This window comes from Propithecus coquereli, unplaced genomic scaffold (assembly GCF_000956105.1).
Source record: "Propithecus coquereli isolate 6110/MARCELLA unplaced genomic scaffold, Pcoq_1.0 Scaffold1, whole genome shotgun sequence".
Classification (NCBI taxonomy): Eukaryota; Metazoa; Chordata; class Mammalia; order Primates; family Indriidae; genus Propithecus; species Propithecus coquereli.
This window is the reverse complement of record NW_012133857.1, coordinates 10,328,229-10,344,728: the sequence shown is the minus strand read 5'-3', so window position 1 is coordinate 10,344,728 and position 16,500 is coordinate 10,328,229. Positions and strand designations below refer to the sequence as shown.

The 16,500-nt window shown below is 36.1% G+C and overlaps 1 protein-coding gene across 1 annotated transcript in view; it reads left to right on the top strand.

Annotated features, from left to right (window-relative positions):
* SETD2 (SET domain containing 2) overlaps positions 1 to 16,500 on the top strand; it is a 140,908-nt gene that overhangs the window by 55,187 nt on the left and 69,221 nt on the right. Inside the window, exons 9-12 of the mRNA XM_012665347.1 lie at positions 389 to 515; positions 10,670 to 10,804; positions 11,688 to 11,807; positions 13,051 to 13,713. Coding sequence (XP_012520801.1) covers positions 389 to 515; positions 10,670 to 10,804; positions 11,688 to 11,807; positions 13,051 to 13,713 — 1,045 coding nt within the window. The remainder of the gene's footprint in view (positions 1 to 388; positions 516 to 10,669; positions 10,805 to 11,687; positions 11,808 to 13,050; positions 13,714 to 16,500) is intronic.

Below are 16,500 nucleotides of genomic sequence, written 5' to 3'. Positions count from 1 at the left end.
AGCAGTTTTGTTCTTAGCCCAGATGTGTATATGATCTCCTATTTTTATCAATTAGTAGGCATTCTCATAAAAGTGGAGAAATTACTTATTAATTTCTTGGCTACCTTTTTTTCTTTTATTAATATTCTTTCCATCCTTCTTTGTCCTAACTTAGCTAGTTTTGTCTAACGAATAAAAGACAGTTGGAAAAAGAATGAATATTTTTAAAGAGTAATTTTCAGGCATTTCCATTAGATAGTAGCAGATTGGTGGAATCTCTTAATGTGGGGTTTTTTCCTTTTTATTTCCTGTGGACTAGTGTGACTTTTGTGTGTAATTGTTCTATTTTCAACATTTTTATTTGGTTTACTTCCACATAACAAACTTCTTTCCTATGCTCCTTGAACAGAAAAGAAGCTCAGAAATGTTTCTGCGGGTCAGCCAATTGTCGGGGTTACCTGGGAGGAGAAAACAGAGTCAGTATCAGAGCAGCGGGAGGGAAGATGAAGAAGGAACGATCTCGTAAGAAAGATTCAGTAAGTGTTCCGTTCTTCTTTCAGCTTTCACAATTAAAATTTTAAGAAGGGAGATAGCTTTTCTGATTGAATTTAAAAAGTCATACTACTACCAGAGAAATTCAGAATCTGATGAAATATTACTAGGAAAGAGATTTGGTTGATATTTTTATTTCAGGTTCATAGAGATTAGAATTGAGTACTGAGAACTATTGAAGTATTCTTGAAAATACCTGGGCTCGTAGTTTTTCAGAGCCTTTAAAACTCCTAAGTATAAATAAAATATTTATCTTTTCTCTGTGGTACCTCACTCAAGTCTGCTGTACATTCCTGATCTTTCATTATTGGTTTGTCTTTCGTTTGGAACTCTAAACTTTGAAAGTGTTCTTAAGATCTCTGAAAACCCTCTTTGGAGTGATGAGTTTTAAGAGGAAATAGGCATCCCAAGAGTAAGAAAAGAGTAGTCTCAGATGGTCTTTTTATTTAATGAAATAGTAGTTGAAACCCTTTTTCCATACTGTCTCACCTGAGTTACTCCTGGGGACTGGGGCAGTGTCCTGTTAACTAAAGAGACTGTCATGTGGAACAAGGGCTTTAAGGACTTTGTGCTGTTTAAAAAAAAGTCCCCAACACCCCCCCCCTTTTTTTTTTTTTTTTTTTGGGTGGGAGAGCATCCCCCTACTCTAGAGCACTGTTTCTGAAAAGTATAATCCTTGGCTTACCTTTCTCAGAACCACCTGGCTGGATCCATAGTAAGAATGCATATTTTGGGGCTTGGCCCCAGCCCTCTGAATCTTAGGGCTGTGGAGAGCCTAAGAGTATAGGGGTGATAGTCAGCAAATCTCCCTATGATTCTTTTGCAGTTAGCTCATTCCTGGACTTCTCAGGAACTAATACTCTTTAGAACCATAAATGACAGCAGTTTTACTGTTTAGGTGGAGAGATAGAAGACATGATGTGGGGATGGGGTAAAAGTACAATGGTTAAAAGGTGATGTCAGGGCTGGGCGTGGTGGCTCACGCCTGTAATCCTAGCACTCTGGGAGGCCGAGGCGGGCAGATCGTTTCAGCTCAGGAGTTCGAAACCAGCCTGAGCAAGAGCGAGACCCCGTCTCTACTAAAAATGGAAAGAAATTAATCGGACAACTAAAAATACATAGAAAAAATTTGCTGGGCATGGTGACACATGCCTGTAGTCCCAGCTACTCGGGAGGCTGAGGCAGAAGGATTGCTTGAGCCCAGGAGTTTGAGGTTGCTGTGAGCTAGGATGATGCCATGGCACTCTAGCCCGGGCAACACAGTGAGACTCTGTCTCAAAAAAAAAAAAAAAAAAGGTGATGTCAGTAAGCACAAATTAATTTGAAGGAATTATTAATCATTATAGAGAATCTGAATTCTGTAAGAAGATACAGCAAAAAGCATTCTATAAGAGGACATAAGTAGAAAAAAGCAGTGGAAAGTGCCATTTAAAATGTACAAAGGACAAAAAAAGGGCCCTTTAAAAATGCTGAAAAGCATAATTTGATAGTTTATAACAAACACCACTCGTCTTTGTACCACCCAAGATGAACAGATGTTCTTTGGAGTGTCATGTGTTCTTCAGCTCTCTTTTTAGAGAGTATGTATCGTATGACTGTGTGCCAGTCACTCTTCTGAGCACTTGACACATTAACTCATTTAATTCTCACAGTAAGCTCTTAAATTAGGTATAGCAATTTCCCCTTTTTCCAGCTGAGAACACAATAAGGCACAGAGAGGTTACGGTGTCACCTAGTAGGTGATGTAAATCAGCTCTAGTCTAGGTCTTGTCTCTGCTCTTAACCATCACGCTGCACTGCAGTTGAACTATAGAGCTCAGTCCCATCCTTTCCCACATCTGAGGCAACTATGACCTTAACAATGTTTCTGCATTTTAGAATATATTGACTTGTTTTGTGTAGAGTTTTATAAGCTTTCTAGAAAAGGTATAATATATATGTACATGTCTGCATTTTGTTCTTTACTCTTATTGTTGAATTTGATCTGTGTTGATATATGTAGGTGAACATTTATGTTTAACTGCTGTAATGTTTTTCTTCATATAATAGTTCATTTACATATTTTTCTACTGATGGACGCTTGTGTTTCCAATTTTTTGCTCTTAATGTAGAGTTAATATCTTTGTACATGTCTCTTTTGCATGTTTCTTTAAGGTTTATCTATAGAAGTGGGGTCGCCGGGTCGTGGTCTGTTAGCCTTCTGCACTTGTCTATTATGGGAGATTTTTCTTAAACTCCATTAAGATTGCTTTTATTGTTAACTCTTGTTTCATATAATTGATGGTTTACCAGAACAACCACAAAATAGTCATTTACATATGTTGACCTAAACTAGCATCTCCATAAAAACTACCCAATGGCTATTTCTTGTTTTCAAAACTTAGACAATAAACACATTTTTATTAGGTTATTAAGTATGCAATGTCCAATTTCCTTAAGCACTAAGTTAGACAGTTGATATCTCTGACATTTCGCATTGACACTTCTTGTTTTATTTTTATTGTGAAGGTACACCCAGTCTTTCAAACATGTGTTTTGGCTTGTGATTATCTTTCAAATTTTTTTTAGAGCAATTTTTGTGAAACCATGGATAAGTCAAAAGTTCGTGTTATTTTCAAATATGAGTTCCGCCGTGGAACCACTGCAGCACAGACAGCTTGAAATATCAACAAAGTGTTTTGGAAGGATCTGGCTGATGAACGCACAGTACGTTGATGGTTTGAGAAGTTCCAGTGTGGTGACTTTAATCTTGAAAATGAGCCACGTGGGCGACCTGAGACCAAGGTGGATAATGATGAGCTGAAAGCTTTAGTGGAAGCAAATCTATCTCAACCTCAGCATGAATTAGCAGCAAGGTTTGACATTACTATTCTAACAACACTGGGACATGTGAAACAAATCGGCAAGATCAAGAAGCTGTATAGATGTGTTCCACATGAATTAAACGAGCATCAGAAGACAAATCATCTCGAAGCTTGTCTTTCTTTGTTTTCATGACATAAAGGCTAACCATTTCTACACTGTATTGTTACATGTGATGAAAATAAATTCTTTTTGACAATCGCAAGTGTTCAGTACAATGGTTGAATAAAGATGAAGTGCCGAAACTCAGTCCAAAACCTAATATTCATCAAAAAAAAAACCCTAATGGTGTCTATATGGTAGTCCAGCACTGGTATTATCCACTACAGCTTCATGAAAAATCTGGTCAGTCAATGACAACAGATGTCTACTGTAACCAACTGGACAAAATGATAAGGATGCTTGCGATTTTGTAGCCAAGATTAGGTCAATAGTGACGGGCCAATCCTCTTGTAAGACAGCGCTTGACCACATGTTGCACAAACAACACTGGTCAAGCTACAGACACTGGACTTGGAAACTCTCTGTCATCCACCATACTTGCCAGACCTTACACTAACTGACTACCATTTCTTCCAGGCTTTGGACCACTTCTTGCAAGGAAAAATACTCAATTCTCAACAAGCTGTGGAAAATGCCTTTCACGATTTCATCACCACTCACTCTCCAGGCTTTTTGCTGCTGGCATAAACAAGCTACTGTTCAGATGGCAAACCTGTGTCGATAGTTTAGGCGCATGCTTTGATTAATTGTACTGCTTCTTGTTTGAGATGTAATAAACTACACTTTTGATTTGAAATCGGACATTTCATATTTAATGACCTAAAATTAATGTGAGGAGTGTCTTTATAATGTTATTATAAATGAGCAGTGTTATACCTGCATTATGTCTTTATCAGATGGCTTTTTACCTTTCTGACAAGATTTAATGACAACCTGAAGGAACTAAGGTCTAAGTATCCCTTTGTTATGTTTGTTTATATTGAAGTATTGGTGTATCCGTTGTAGTATAGGCCTTAGTGCTTATGAACTGAATTAGATGTAACTTACATCCAGTGATTTCGTGGGCTGAAATCATCAGTTGCTCCAGGTGTGAATTTGAAGTCATTCTGGAACAAAGTGATTTGGATGAAACTTCGCCCAGATAGAGGAATGCCCAGAATGAATCTAAGTTCCTAGAATGATGTGAAAGATCATTTGTCCTTGACTCTAATGAAGAGTTTAATTCTAGTTTAATTTTACCTGGATTGTCTCCTACTGAAATTCCCTTTTGCATGCCTGGATTCTTAGTTCTGGTCGGTTAGTTACAGTTGAGCAGAATCGTAGAAGTAGCAACTTTTGAATTCACAAGAGTGAGTGAGCCTTGGGAATTCTTTTGGGCTAGGATGCCATAGGAAGGACAAGATAGCAGTTTAGGATAATTTTGCATATAAACTACTTACAAGAATATGTTAATAATGATTGCACTATAGTCTGTATCCCCCAAATTACCCCTTGATTGATAAACATTTTTTTATTCTTGTTCTTATGATTGTATCTATGTACAGCTTATCTCCTTAACAAAACTGTAAGTCTTTCTAGGACAGGTGATTGTTGTCTTTGGGTATGTCACATATCAGGTACTTAATTAAATACTTACTTGATGGAAGTATAATGAATTTCTGCTATGACCTGATGTTATTTATAGTTAATAATTATAAAAAGGAAATAGTCTGGTATGTCCCTTAGTCTCTACTGTTTCAATCTGTGAAACAAATTAATAACTAATTTATATAATGAAGATGGTACAAAAGCCACATGAGTGAGAAGAAGTAATTTCCTTTCAACACAAAACAGGCACTAGTATCCAGAATATATTAAGTTGGTGCAAAAGTAATTGCGGTTTTAGTATTGTTGAAATTTGCCATTTGATATTGGAATGCATTCTTAAATAAATGTGCTTATGTTATACATCATTTTAATGCACATTTCTCGCTTTGTTTTTTTGCTAATGACTTATTACTTGCTATTTATTTTATATTTATTTTAGACCATGGAAATGAAGTTAGACAAAAAGCAAATTCGAGCGATTTTCTTATTCGAGTTCAAAATGGGTCATAAAGCAGCGGAGACAACTTGCAACATCAGCATTGCATTTGGCCCAGGAACTGCTAATGAAAGTACAGTGCAGTGGTGGTTCAAGAAGTTTTGCAAAGGAGATGAGGACCTTGAAGATGAGGAGTGCAGTGGCTGGCCATTGGAAGTTAACAACGACCAATGGAGAGCAATCATCGAAGCTGATCCTACTACAGCTACATGAGAAATTGCCGCAGAACTCAAGGTCAGCCATTCTACGGTCGTCCAGCATTTGAAGCAAATTGGAAAGGTGAAAAAGCTTGATAAGTGGGTGCCTCATGAGCTGACCAAAAATAAAAAAAAAAAATTGTCATTTTGAAGTGTGTCATCTTCTCTTCTTGTACGTAACAATGAACCATTTCTCGATTGGATTGTGACATGCGACAAAAAGTGGATTTTATACAGACCAGCTTAGTAGTTGGACTGAGAAGAAGCTCCAAAGCACTTCCCAAAACCAAACTTACACCAAAAAAACGTCATGGTCATCGTTTGGTTGTCTGCTGCCTGTCTGATCCACTACAGCTTTCTGAATCCCGGCGAAACGATTATGTCTGAGAAGTATGCTCAGCAAATCACTGAGATGGACCGAAAACTGCAACCTGCAGCCAGCATTGATCAACAGAAAGGGCCCAGTTCTCCACAGTGCCCTATTGCACATCACACAACCAACACTTTAAAAAGTTAAATGAATGAGGCTACGAAATTTTGCCTCATCCACCATATTCACCTGACCTCTCGCCAGCTGACTACCACTTCTTCAAGCATCTCAACAACTTTTTGCGGGGAAAACGCTTTGCACAATCAACAGGATCCAGAAAATGCTTTCCAAGAGTTTGTCGAATCCCAAAGCGCGGATTTTTATGCTATAGGAATAAACAAACTTATTTTTTGTCGGCAAAAATATGTTGATTGTAATGGTTCCTATTTTGGTTAATAAAGATATGTTTGAGCCTAGTTATAACGATTTTTAGAATAAAATTCACGGTCCGAAACCGCAATTACTTTTGCACCAACAATGTTTAGAGCACCTACTAATCAATAAGAAAAAAACAACCAGCACAAAAGAAAAATAGGCAGCTTCCACAGCCGTATCATTAATTCAAATAGCCAATAAACATGGAAAGATATTCAACCTCGTTAGTAATTGGGAAGTGCAAATTAAAATTACTATTGGATGTCATTTACACACCAGATTCATAAAAATTAAGTCCTGTGATACATAGGAACAATAGGAGATCTTATACACTGCTAGTGGGGGTATAAATGGATACAACTACTTTTGAAAACACCTTGGCATTATTTATTAAAGGTGAATGTACATATATGAGCCAGCAGTTGCACTCCTTGGTGTATAAACTAGCTATAATGTGTGTTAGGAGTCACAGCAGCATTGCTTAAAATATCAGAAAAAATAGGGTGGATGCGGTGGCTTACACCTGTAATCCCAGCACTCTGGGAAGCTGAGGTAGGAGGATTGCTTGAGCCCAGAGTTCAAGGTTGCAGTGAGCTATGACACCACTGAACTCTACCCAGGGAAACAGAGTGAGACTCTGTTTAAAAGAGGGGGGAAAAAAGTGGAAACAACCAAAAATATCTATCAACATTAGAATGGTTAAATTATAATCATATAATGAGAAATATATTCATGAGAATGAATGTAGCTACATGCAAAAACATGGATGACTCTTAAAATGTAAGGTTGAAAGAAGTGTAACAAAAGATTTTGTTCAATATGATTTCATTTTCCTAAAATTCAAAAATAGGCAAAACTAAATTATAATATTTAATTACATATAGATAGTAAACCTATAAGAAAGATCAAAGAACTATTCCCCAAATAGGATGAATTATCTCTAGAGCACAGGAATGATAAATCTTACAACTATGAAGAAGTACATGGGACACTTCAGGAATGCTGGTGTTATTTTTTTAATTTGCCTGGGTGATGGTTACAGGGGTGTTGCTCACCTATTTCTTCATTAAATTTATTTACTAACTGTTCATACACTTTTTATGTTTCATCAAAAAATATTTTAAATGGTACTTAGACCCCTTAGTGAAAGTTCTTAGCAAAAATTATTAAAGAATATCTTGGACTGATTAAGTACTTAACAGAGTAAGTTTTCAAGTGCTACAGAATTGTGTATAAACAAATTTTCAATTAATAATTTATAAATATACCCTAGTCATTCTTACATTTATGTTTACTTTTAGTTACTTAGCTCATACCCTCTCTGGAAGGTGGTGGCCTATAAATAATAACTAAATACTTTTAGTAAATAATGAAAGGAAAGGAATCTAATTCAGTCTTTCCACCTCCCCCCCCAGGTATCCTAAAAGTTACTTCACAATTGATTGCTCCAATTGAGCACCCAAAATTATTGAGGCTGTGTTATATCACTGCTGAGATTTGCAATTTTTGTGTGTGTATATATGTTATAATACAACGTTAAGAAACATTCAAGGATTATTAATCTTCTGTATTTTATTTGCAAAATTTTATACTGCAGTTTCTACATTTTTCCTTTTTATTTTCTTCAAGTTGGAATGCTATTTTCTTTATATCCCAGAAATGTTTTATATATAATATGTATGCAATAAACATTAACGAATGAATCAGTGAAAGTATCATATCTCAGTTTCATCTGAGAGTTTTCAGATTTACGGAGTCATAACATGTCTATTTATAAAAAGAAATTGTCTCTTAGCCCGGTGAATACTTGCATATTGAAACTCTGACAAAAGCAGTATTCTGGCTGTTACACTTGGGGAAAAAGTAGAATATTAAGGCCCTTGGACTTTTCTATTCTAATACCTTAGAATTTGGGACACAGAAAGTTTTACATTTAGGAGATGCAAGGAAATAAAATCTTTAACAAAATTGTCTTAGATTAAAATTTAACTTTAAATTGGCTTTTCTGTTCATGTATTAATCTGTTCAACAACTTAAGAAATTTTATTGGAAATGAAACAGCCTTAAATGTACATTTTAAAAGGAAAAATGGGTTTGAGTGTCTTCAGCCTCCCTCAGGCAGCATTTCATATTTTCTCATTTATTCTTGTTTTTACCAGAATGTGAATTTTTGGGTACAATATGAAATGGAAATGTTCAGTGCCTTGCCTAAAATTATATTAAGAGGATAAATAGCCAGTTAAGTAACAGAAAATTTCCTTAAGAGTCTTTGCTTTTAGATTTGCTTTTCTCTGAATTATCATTTCATTCTAGGCTTATAATTTCTGCTAAGTTCATTTAATGCTATCTCCTCTTTTATTCTCTCTTATCTAAATTTCATTCTATTATTGCCACACTATTCTGAAATTCTACTTGGATCATATTACTCCCTTGTTGGAGATTCTGTAGTAGAGCTCCCTTGCTTAAGTCACATCAAATGCAAGTTCTTCTATGTTACATTGAGATCTTCTAATCTAACACCAGTCTTCCATTTGGTACAATTTTTCTCAGCTCCACGCTATGCCTTATCCCTTCCAACTAGGCTAAGCTAGCACTGTCATGATTTCCTGCTTCCCTTTATTCAAGCTTTCCCCACTGCTTTGCCCCCTTCTCTTGTCTTTATCTTAACCTTTTTCTAATTCCATTTCAGTGACTCTCATTCTAATTGCTCCCATTTTTCTTAGGCCTCTTAGGTTTTATAACATTAACGTTTACAGTTAATGCTTCCTTGTTTGGTTTCATGTGAATTAATTTAATCTCCCCCAATAATAAGTTCTGTAAGGACATCTTTATGTCTTGTAACTGCTACAACGCAGCGCAGGGCTGGAAACGACCTTTGGTAGGTTGATTTTCCCCCCTCTTATTTAAATATAATATTTAAAACAGCCAAAGAACACATGTAAGTTATAAAGCATAATTATAAAATAAATCCAGCTGGGCACAGTGGTTCACAAGTGTAATCCCAGCATCCTGGGAGGCCGAGAGGATTGCTTGAGGTCAGGAGTTCAAGACCAGCCTGAGGAAGGGTGAGACCCTGTTTCTAACAGGGTCTGTAGTCTGTGGGTCTGTGGTAGTGTGTGCCTATAGTCCCAGCTACTGGGGAGGCTGAGGCAGGAGTATTGCTGGAGCCCAGGAGTTGAGGTTGCCGTCAGTATGATCATGCTATTGCACTCTAGCCCACGCAACAGAGCAAGACTCTTGTCTCAAAAACAAAAATAAAATAAATAAAATCCTCGTGAACATTTTCCTGCTTCCTTCTTGCTGTCTAGCTTCTAGAGATTACCACTGTTGTCAATTTTGTCTTTCTCCCTTGCCTTTTTAAAAGCAATTTTTCACATATGTATCTCTAAATATTTGCATAAAAATGGATTCACACAGTATGTAATGGTTTGGAACTTTTTCACATGACATTATGTTTTTGAGATGGATGGATGTGTTGCATTTGGCTACACTTGGTTCCTTTTATTTACTGTGGTGGTATATTCTGTTGAGTGAGCATGCCAGTTTATCCAGCCTGTCCACAAATATTTCAATTGTTGGCAAGTTTTTGCTATTATGAATGTTGCTTCAATGAGCAATCTTAAGAATCTCTGAGTAAAAACGTTCAGAGTTTCTCTTGGATTTATTCTTATAAGTGGAATTGCTGGGCATGGGGATACAAATATTTATTTTTCAAACTAATGCTTTATTTTTTTCTGAACTTTTTTTTTTAAAGCCTACCTCAGGTGGGTAATTTGCTGATACAGTAACAAGGTTTGAGGTAGGCAGATCTCACACAATAGTGTGCATACTCAATCATCATGTTATGAACCATAAATGAATCTCTGAAGTACTTTTTTATTTCATATAATTTGTTATCTCACATAAGGGCAGATTTTTCTCTTTCCATTAATTGCAGTATCTCTAGCACCTATAATTATATTTGACTCATAGTAAGTTCTTGGTACATATTTGAATGAATGAAATGCTTTTCAAATTTATCATACCAATTTATATTTTCATCAACAGTATACTCAGTACTATCACACTACTTCCCTCCCACCCCCCACAGTGTGGTACCGTGGTTTCCTACTATAGTCTTAATTTGCATTTTCCTGATTACTGATGAAGTTCAGCATCTTTTCAAGTTGTGTGATTCTTAAGTTAGTGGGGGTTTTTTTTTGTTTTGTTTTTTGTTTTGTGACTAGATATTTTTCTTTGTTGTGGTAGGTGGATGGAGAGCTAGAAGCTCTGATGGAAAATGGTGAGGGTCTCTCTGATAAAAACCAGGTGCTCAGCTTATCCCGGCTAATGGTTAGAATTGAAACTTTGGAGCAGAAACTTACCTGTCTCAAGCTTATACAGGTGAACACTTTAATATTTATTTTTTATTTCTGATTTTGGGGTGGGACATTTAAACTATAATCCAGGTGAATGGAAAAGGAATAATTATGATGAAAAAAGTTGATCTTATTTTTAAAATGGAGATGTCAGTTCTATATGACCTTGAAAGCTTGTACTATTCTCTTAAAAATGGCTGAAGAGTTCACTTTCATTTAATCTATTAGTAGAACTGGTTTACTTTCTCTAGTCAAAGAACGTGGTGGGATTTTTAGATGTTAAATAAATTAATTTTAAAATTCATGATACTTGGTATAGTTTCCCCCCAATTATTAGCATGCCAAGGCCATTTTTACTGCATGATCTCAAAGCAAGGAATTTTAACAGTAATCTCATTTATACCAGTTTATTAAGTATGCCACAGATGTTGGACAAAAAATGAATGATTTTTTAAAAATCTAACAGGAAGACAAGGCCTTTTGAACAAATATCTGAAGAGGAGAGAGAAAAGAAAGTGATTTAAAAACTAATTTTTATGATTTCAGCCTTTTCAGTATAAATGGTAGATGCAAGTTTTTTCTTAGTTTAGAATTGAATCATTGTAAATAACCTATTAATATTTACATAATTTTCTACTTTAGTAAAATTCAGGTTGACTGGGGTATATTATGTATGAAAAAAAATTATAACCTATTACTTTAAAGCCATTGTTGTACAGTTCTCTTTCTTTTTGTTTTGTTGGTTTTTTAGTTGTACAGTTCTATTTGGATTGATAAAAATAGAGTTTCTAGTTTTTTTGTGAATATAAGTGAACTGTTTATAATGTATAATATGTAAGTGAACTCTATATGGGCTCTCTGTAACGTTCTGGTATTGCCTGCATCCTGTCTCCCTTCCCCCATGAAAGAATACACACTCACAGTCTTGTCTGAAATCCTTTCTGGAGCGTCATGGGCTGTCTTTGTTGTGGATCTGGATGGCAGAGCTAGGTGATGGCCAGGAAAGTAACCAGAAGCTTCAGGAAGAGGTCAGTTCACTTTCAGCTCGTTTGTTTCTTAAAACCGTTATATTGCTTGCTTAGGTTTTGGGTATGTGATAATATTAGCGATTATGAATTTAGCACTAAATTTACCACTGGTATTAAAAAATTGAGTAATTTTATCATCCTAGTATCATTCCTATAACTATAACCTAACCTAACACCTTGCTAGTAGTTTGTCCCATGATTTTTCCCTATAGTATCTCTTTAAGGTTGGTGCTACATAGCTGGGAACTACAAGAGCAAAGTATATTATAATACCATAGTTAAGTGAAAGATCAAGCTTTTTGCTAAAACCATAGTTTTAGGATGGGAAATCATATAAAACTTGAATTCTAGGGTTCTAAAGAATTGGTGAAGATCTGAATTCTAGATCACAAGAGTAAGAACATTTTGAGGAGCAAATAAGTGTTTCGAAAGATATAAGTAAAGGTTTGTTGGCAGCATTGTTAGTAGAGTTGTAATGTTTGTACCCTTCTATGAAATTAACAGTATTTTCAAACTTGTAGCTTTTTAAAAATCATAATTTTTAATGTAATCCCAAAGTCATTTAATAAAACACTTTTGAAAACAACAGTAAAAAAAGGAATTGGGCAAGTAAGCAATTGTTCTTGGTTATATCCTTCTCCTAGGAGATTTGGCAATAAGAAATTGGGAAAGCCTTCGGGTTTCTGTAGAACTACATTGGGGTGTACGTAGGAAGAAATTACTGGATTTCAGGGTTGAGGGGTTTCTAAGACTGCCTCTCTTTGCTAAACAGCTGTTTACCAAAGGCTGAAGAGGTAATGTCTGCATTTTTTGTGTGTATGTGAGGCATCATATAAATATATGTTACTGCATAGTTCCCAGCCCTCTATCACAGTCACTTGGGGGAACTTTTTAGAAAAAGATACCCAGAGTAAGATCCAGTAGTGTATATGGTTTTAAAGAGCTACCTAGGTTTGGGAACTACTGGTATAGAATATTAATCACTGTTGTTTGATGTGTGAGTAGTCACCTGCTCCACATTTTATTCTTGCAGATCAGTCTTATAAAAACAGTTTTCCTTCCTTTCTTAAGGAAAATAATACTGTGACATTTAAATACACCTGTGTTTATAGAGACTTAGGCCTTAATAAGACAGTAGCAAAACTATACTACTTTCTGCAGAAATAATCTGAGTTTCATCCAGAGGTTTGAAAAGTCAGCTGTACAAAGTGATGTGATTTTTTTTTTTATTATATTTAATCAGATTATAAAGACTTTGGAACACTTGCCCATTCCTACTAAAAATATGTTGGAAGAAAGCAAAGTACTTCCAATTATTCAACGCTGGTCTCAGACCAAGACTGCTGTCCCTCAGTTGAGTGAAGGAGATGGATATTCTAGTGAGAATACATCACGTGCTCACACACCACTCAACACACCTGATCCTTCAACTAAGCTGAGCACAGAAGCTGATACAGATACTCCCAAGAAACTCATGTTTCGCAGACTTAAAATTATAAGCGAAAACAGTATGGATAGCGCAATCTCTGATGCAACCAGTGAGCTGGAAGGCAAAGATGGCAAAGAGGACCTTGATCAGTTAGAAAATGTCCCTGTAGAGGAAGAGGAAGAGTTTCGGTCGCAGCAGCTTCTCCCACAACAGCTGCCTGAATCCAAAATTGATAGTGAAACCACCATGGAGGCCAGTAAGCTACCTATATCTGAACCAGAGGCTGACACTGAAATGGAGCCCCAAGAGAGCAATGGCACAAAACTAGAAGAACCTATTGCTGAGGAAACACCATCCCAAGATGAAGAGGAGGGTGTGTCTGATGTGGAGAGTGAGAGGAGCCAAGAACAGCCAGATAAAACAGTAGATATAAGTGATTTGGCCACCAAGCTGCTGGACAGTTGGAAAGACCTAAAGGTATGAAATTTTCTTTGTTCATTTTAACCTGAATTACTCAGGTTTAGAGTCCTACAAACCTAAGTCAAATTAACTACTGTGCTAGCCAAGCATATTTCTGAAAAAATGGAATACCCATCTCTCTTACTGTCAATTAGTGTCTTAAACATCCTTTAAACCTTGGCAAGAGTCATACTAGCCAAACTAATATATAGTTGTCCCTTTTCTTCTCATTTAGACAAGTATATTACAATATTGAGTTCAGTCATTTAAGTGTTCCTCCCATCAAAAACAAAAATCCTTTGAGTAACAAATTTATGATTCTATTTGTAATGAGGAAAAAAAATTAATGTTTAAATTAGTTAAAAATTTATTAGATTAATGGGAAATAAATTAAAAATAGAAAATCAAGGTAATTTTGCAACCTTTTATCAAAAATGATTGAACATAAATTTCTATTCTAGGAAAACTTTATGGAGCTATTTGGTATTAATTTCCATTATTGTTTCTAAAATAGGCCTGCTTTTAAATGCCTATTTCTTTGGACAAAAGAGGAAAAATAGAAAGGCCTGGGACCCTTATACCTAATAAATAATCTTATTAAAGAATGTAGAAGATGTGCAGGGTTTGCTTTGCAGAAAACTCAGACTGAGTCTTGGATAAACACAAGAGTGAAAAATAGGATGAACCTAGGAGAGGCATGGTACATTTCAATTGTAAGTGATGTAGACTTGGGACCAGGTCTTGAGGACCCTGTGGGAACAGGTTACTTCCTAGCTTCTGTTTTTCTATTCCTCCTCTCTTCTGCCAGAGGTGAAACAACCAGATAAACCAGCAATCCATATTTATTTGCAGCAAGGTGAACACCTGAATCCTTCCTGTCCCAAATTTTGACTAAAAGCTCACCCCATTAGATCCTGTGATTTGACCCAATGGAACTGGCCTTAACACTGAGCAAAATGAGTAGTTGGTTGTGCACTGTGCTTCCTAATTTGTTGTGTTGAGACCCTTCTTTAAGTATGGTGTAGTTTCAGCTATTGTTTACCCATTTGAGCTCTTACTCACGTTACTCTTTCATCTGTTATAATTCAGCATAAACTGAGCCTTATTAAGCCTTATGAAATTAGGCCTTTTTGTAAATATGAAAGGAAGGGTTCATATTAAGTCTACTTATGATACAATATGTAAACTGCAGGAATCAGAATTGCAGTCAGTTGAAAGAGATGCTGAGATGGTCACCTGGTAGACCTTTATTTACGGCCTGCTTTGTGACAGCACAGGAGTTCCTAAAAGAAGTCTGTGTTTGGAGGCTGCTGGTGGAGATTGTACTGTGACTATAGCTCAGTAAGGAGGATGGAGATGGAGACAACTACACAGTGGACATAGAAAAGGCCTTTATAGCCATAGTTGGGTTGTAGATCCAGTAGGTCACTTTTGCCTGAGAAGTCTCTCATTGATGTAATTTTTAAAAATTGCTGAGATACAACCATCATAAACCTGTCTTTTCTTAAAATCTGGTTAAAGTAAATATTTTTGTTTCTGTATGATTGTTTCTGTAATTGTAGTGGTATGAATTACTCTCTAGGATATACTTAACCCATTTTGATATAACTGTGGTTATTTAAACTCACACTCTAGACATACATTTTTGAGTCCTACAAAATTATTTCTTCCCCTTCTTCTTACGCTCCCCACTCCTATCTGAAAGATCAAAGCAGTTTTACAATACTATGTAGCTTGATGATCCTCTTGACTTTAGGTTTAAAATTTTACTTGTACTTAAAATATATCGTTCTTTTCCTTCATACTCTCATTTTTCCTGATTCTTAGCGTCAAGGGAGCCATTAAATAAAATTATCTCTTCTTCAAATCTTAATTTGCTCTGGAATCATTACCCATCTAGAATTGCATTAGTGAGAAACATCTTTATTTGACTGTGAACTGTGATGTTTGTTACACATTGGTGCTGGGGTTCTTAATTCATCTATCATTGTAATTAACATTTACTATGGCTCTGATTTCAAAACTCTGATTATGGTTGTTCTTTTAAAGAAAAAAAAAAAATGCACTTTGATAGCATTTGACCAGAAGTCTAAAATCAGGAACCGATAATTTGAACATGTTTTAGAGAAACTCATTGACCTGACGTAATTACTAAATATCCATACTATCCCGGCATTGAAAGAGTTAACTACTTCTGTCTGACTTCCACCTATGTGTTCGAGTAGACATTAGCTAAAAAGAAAATGTCTTATTCAAGCAACTTTTTGAGCACCTATTGCCAAGCACTGTGTTAGTTGCTGACCAAGATCTTACTAAAAAGCATTGATCTAAGATCGTGGTTATGTTAGCCATTTTAAGCCTCCCTGACCTTCTGGGGGCCACCATAACAGATGGACATGTGTTCCACTTGGCTTTTCTACACACTGGATGGAGCGAAGAACTGAAAGGGTTTTGCTTCAGATTCCTTAATCTTGGTTTTGCTGTAAAGGCAGACTTAGGAATCATCAGTAAATAAAAGAGGGTGGGAGGGAAGGGAATGAAGCTTCATGAATTACTCTTTGTCCTCCCAGATCTGATGATGATCCCCCTTGTAACTTGAACCATTTCCATCTAGCTTCTCAGGGCAGCAAGGAGCTTGTTAACATCACCAGCTGACCATGTGTCTCCTTTTCTCAACTCCATTTCCAACTTCGTGCTGAAGAAAAACGAGAACCTAGCGTGCATTCTGTGAAGAAACAGGAAGATGGTTGGGAAGTTGGATGATGCATGAAAAATATAATAGGTGAAAAGAGGACAGAGGTGGTT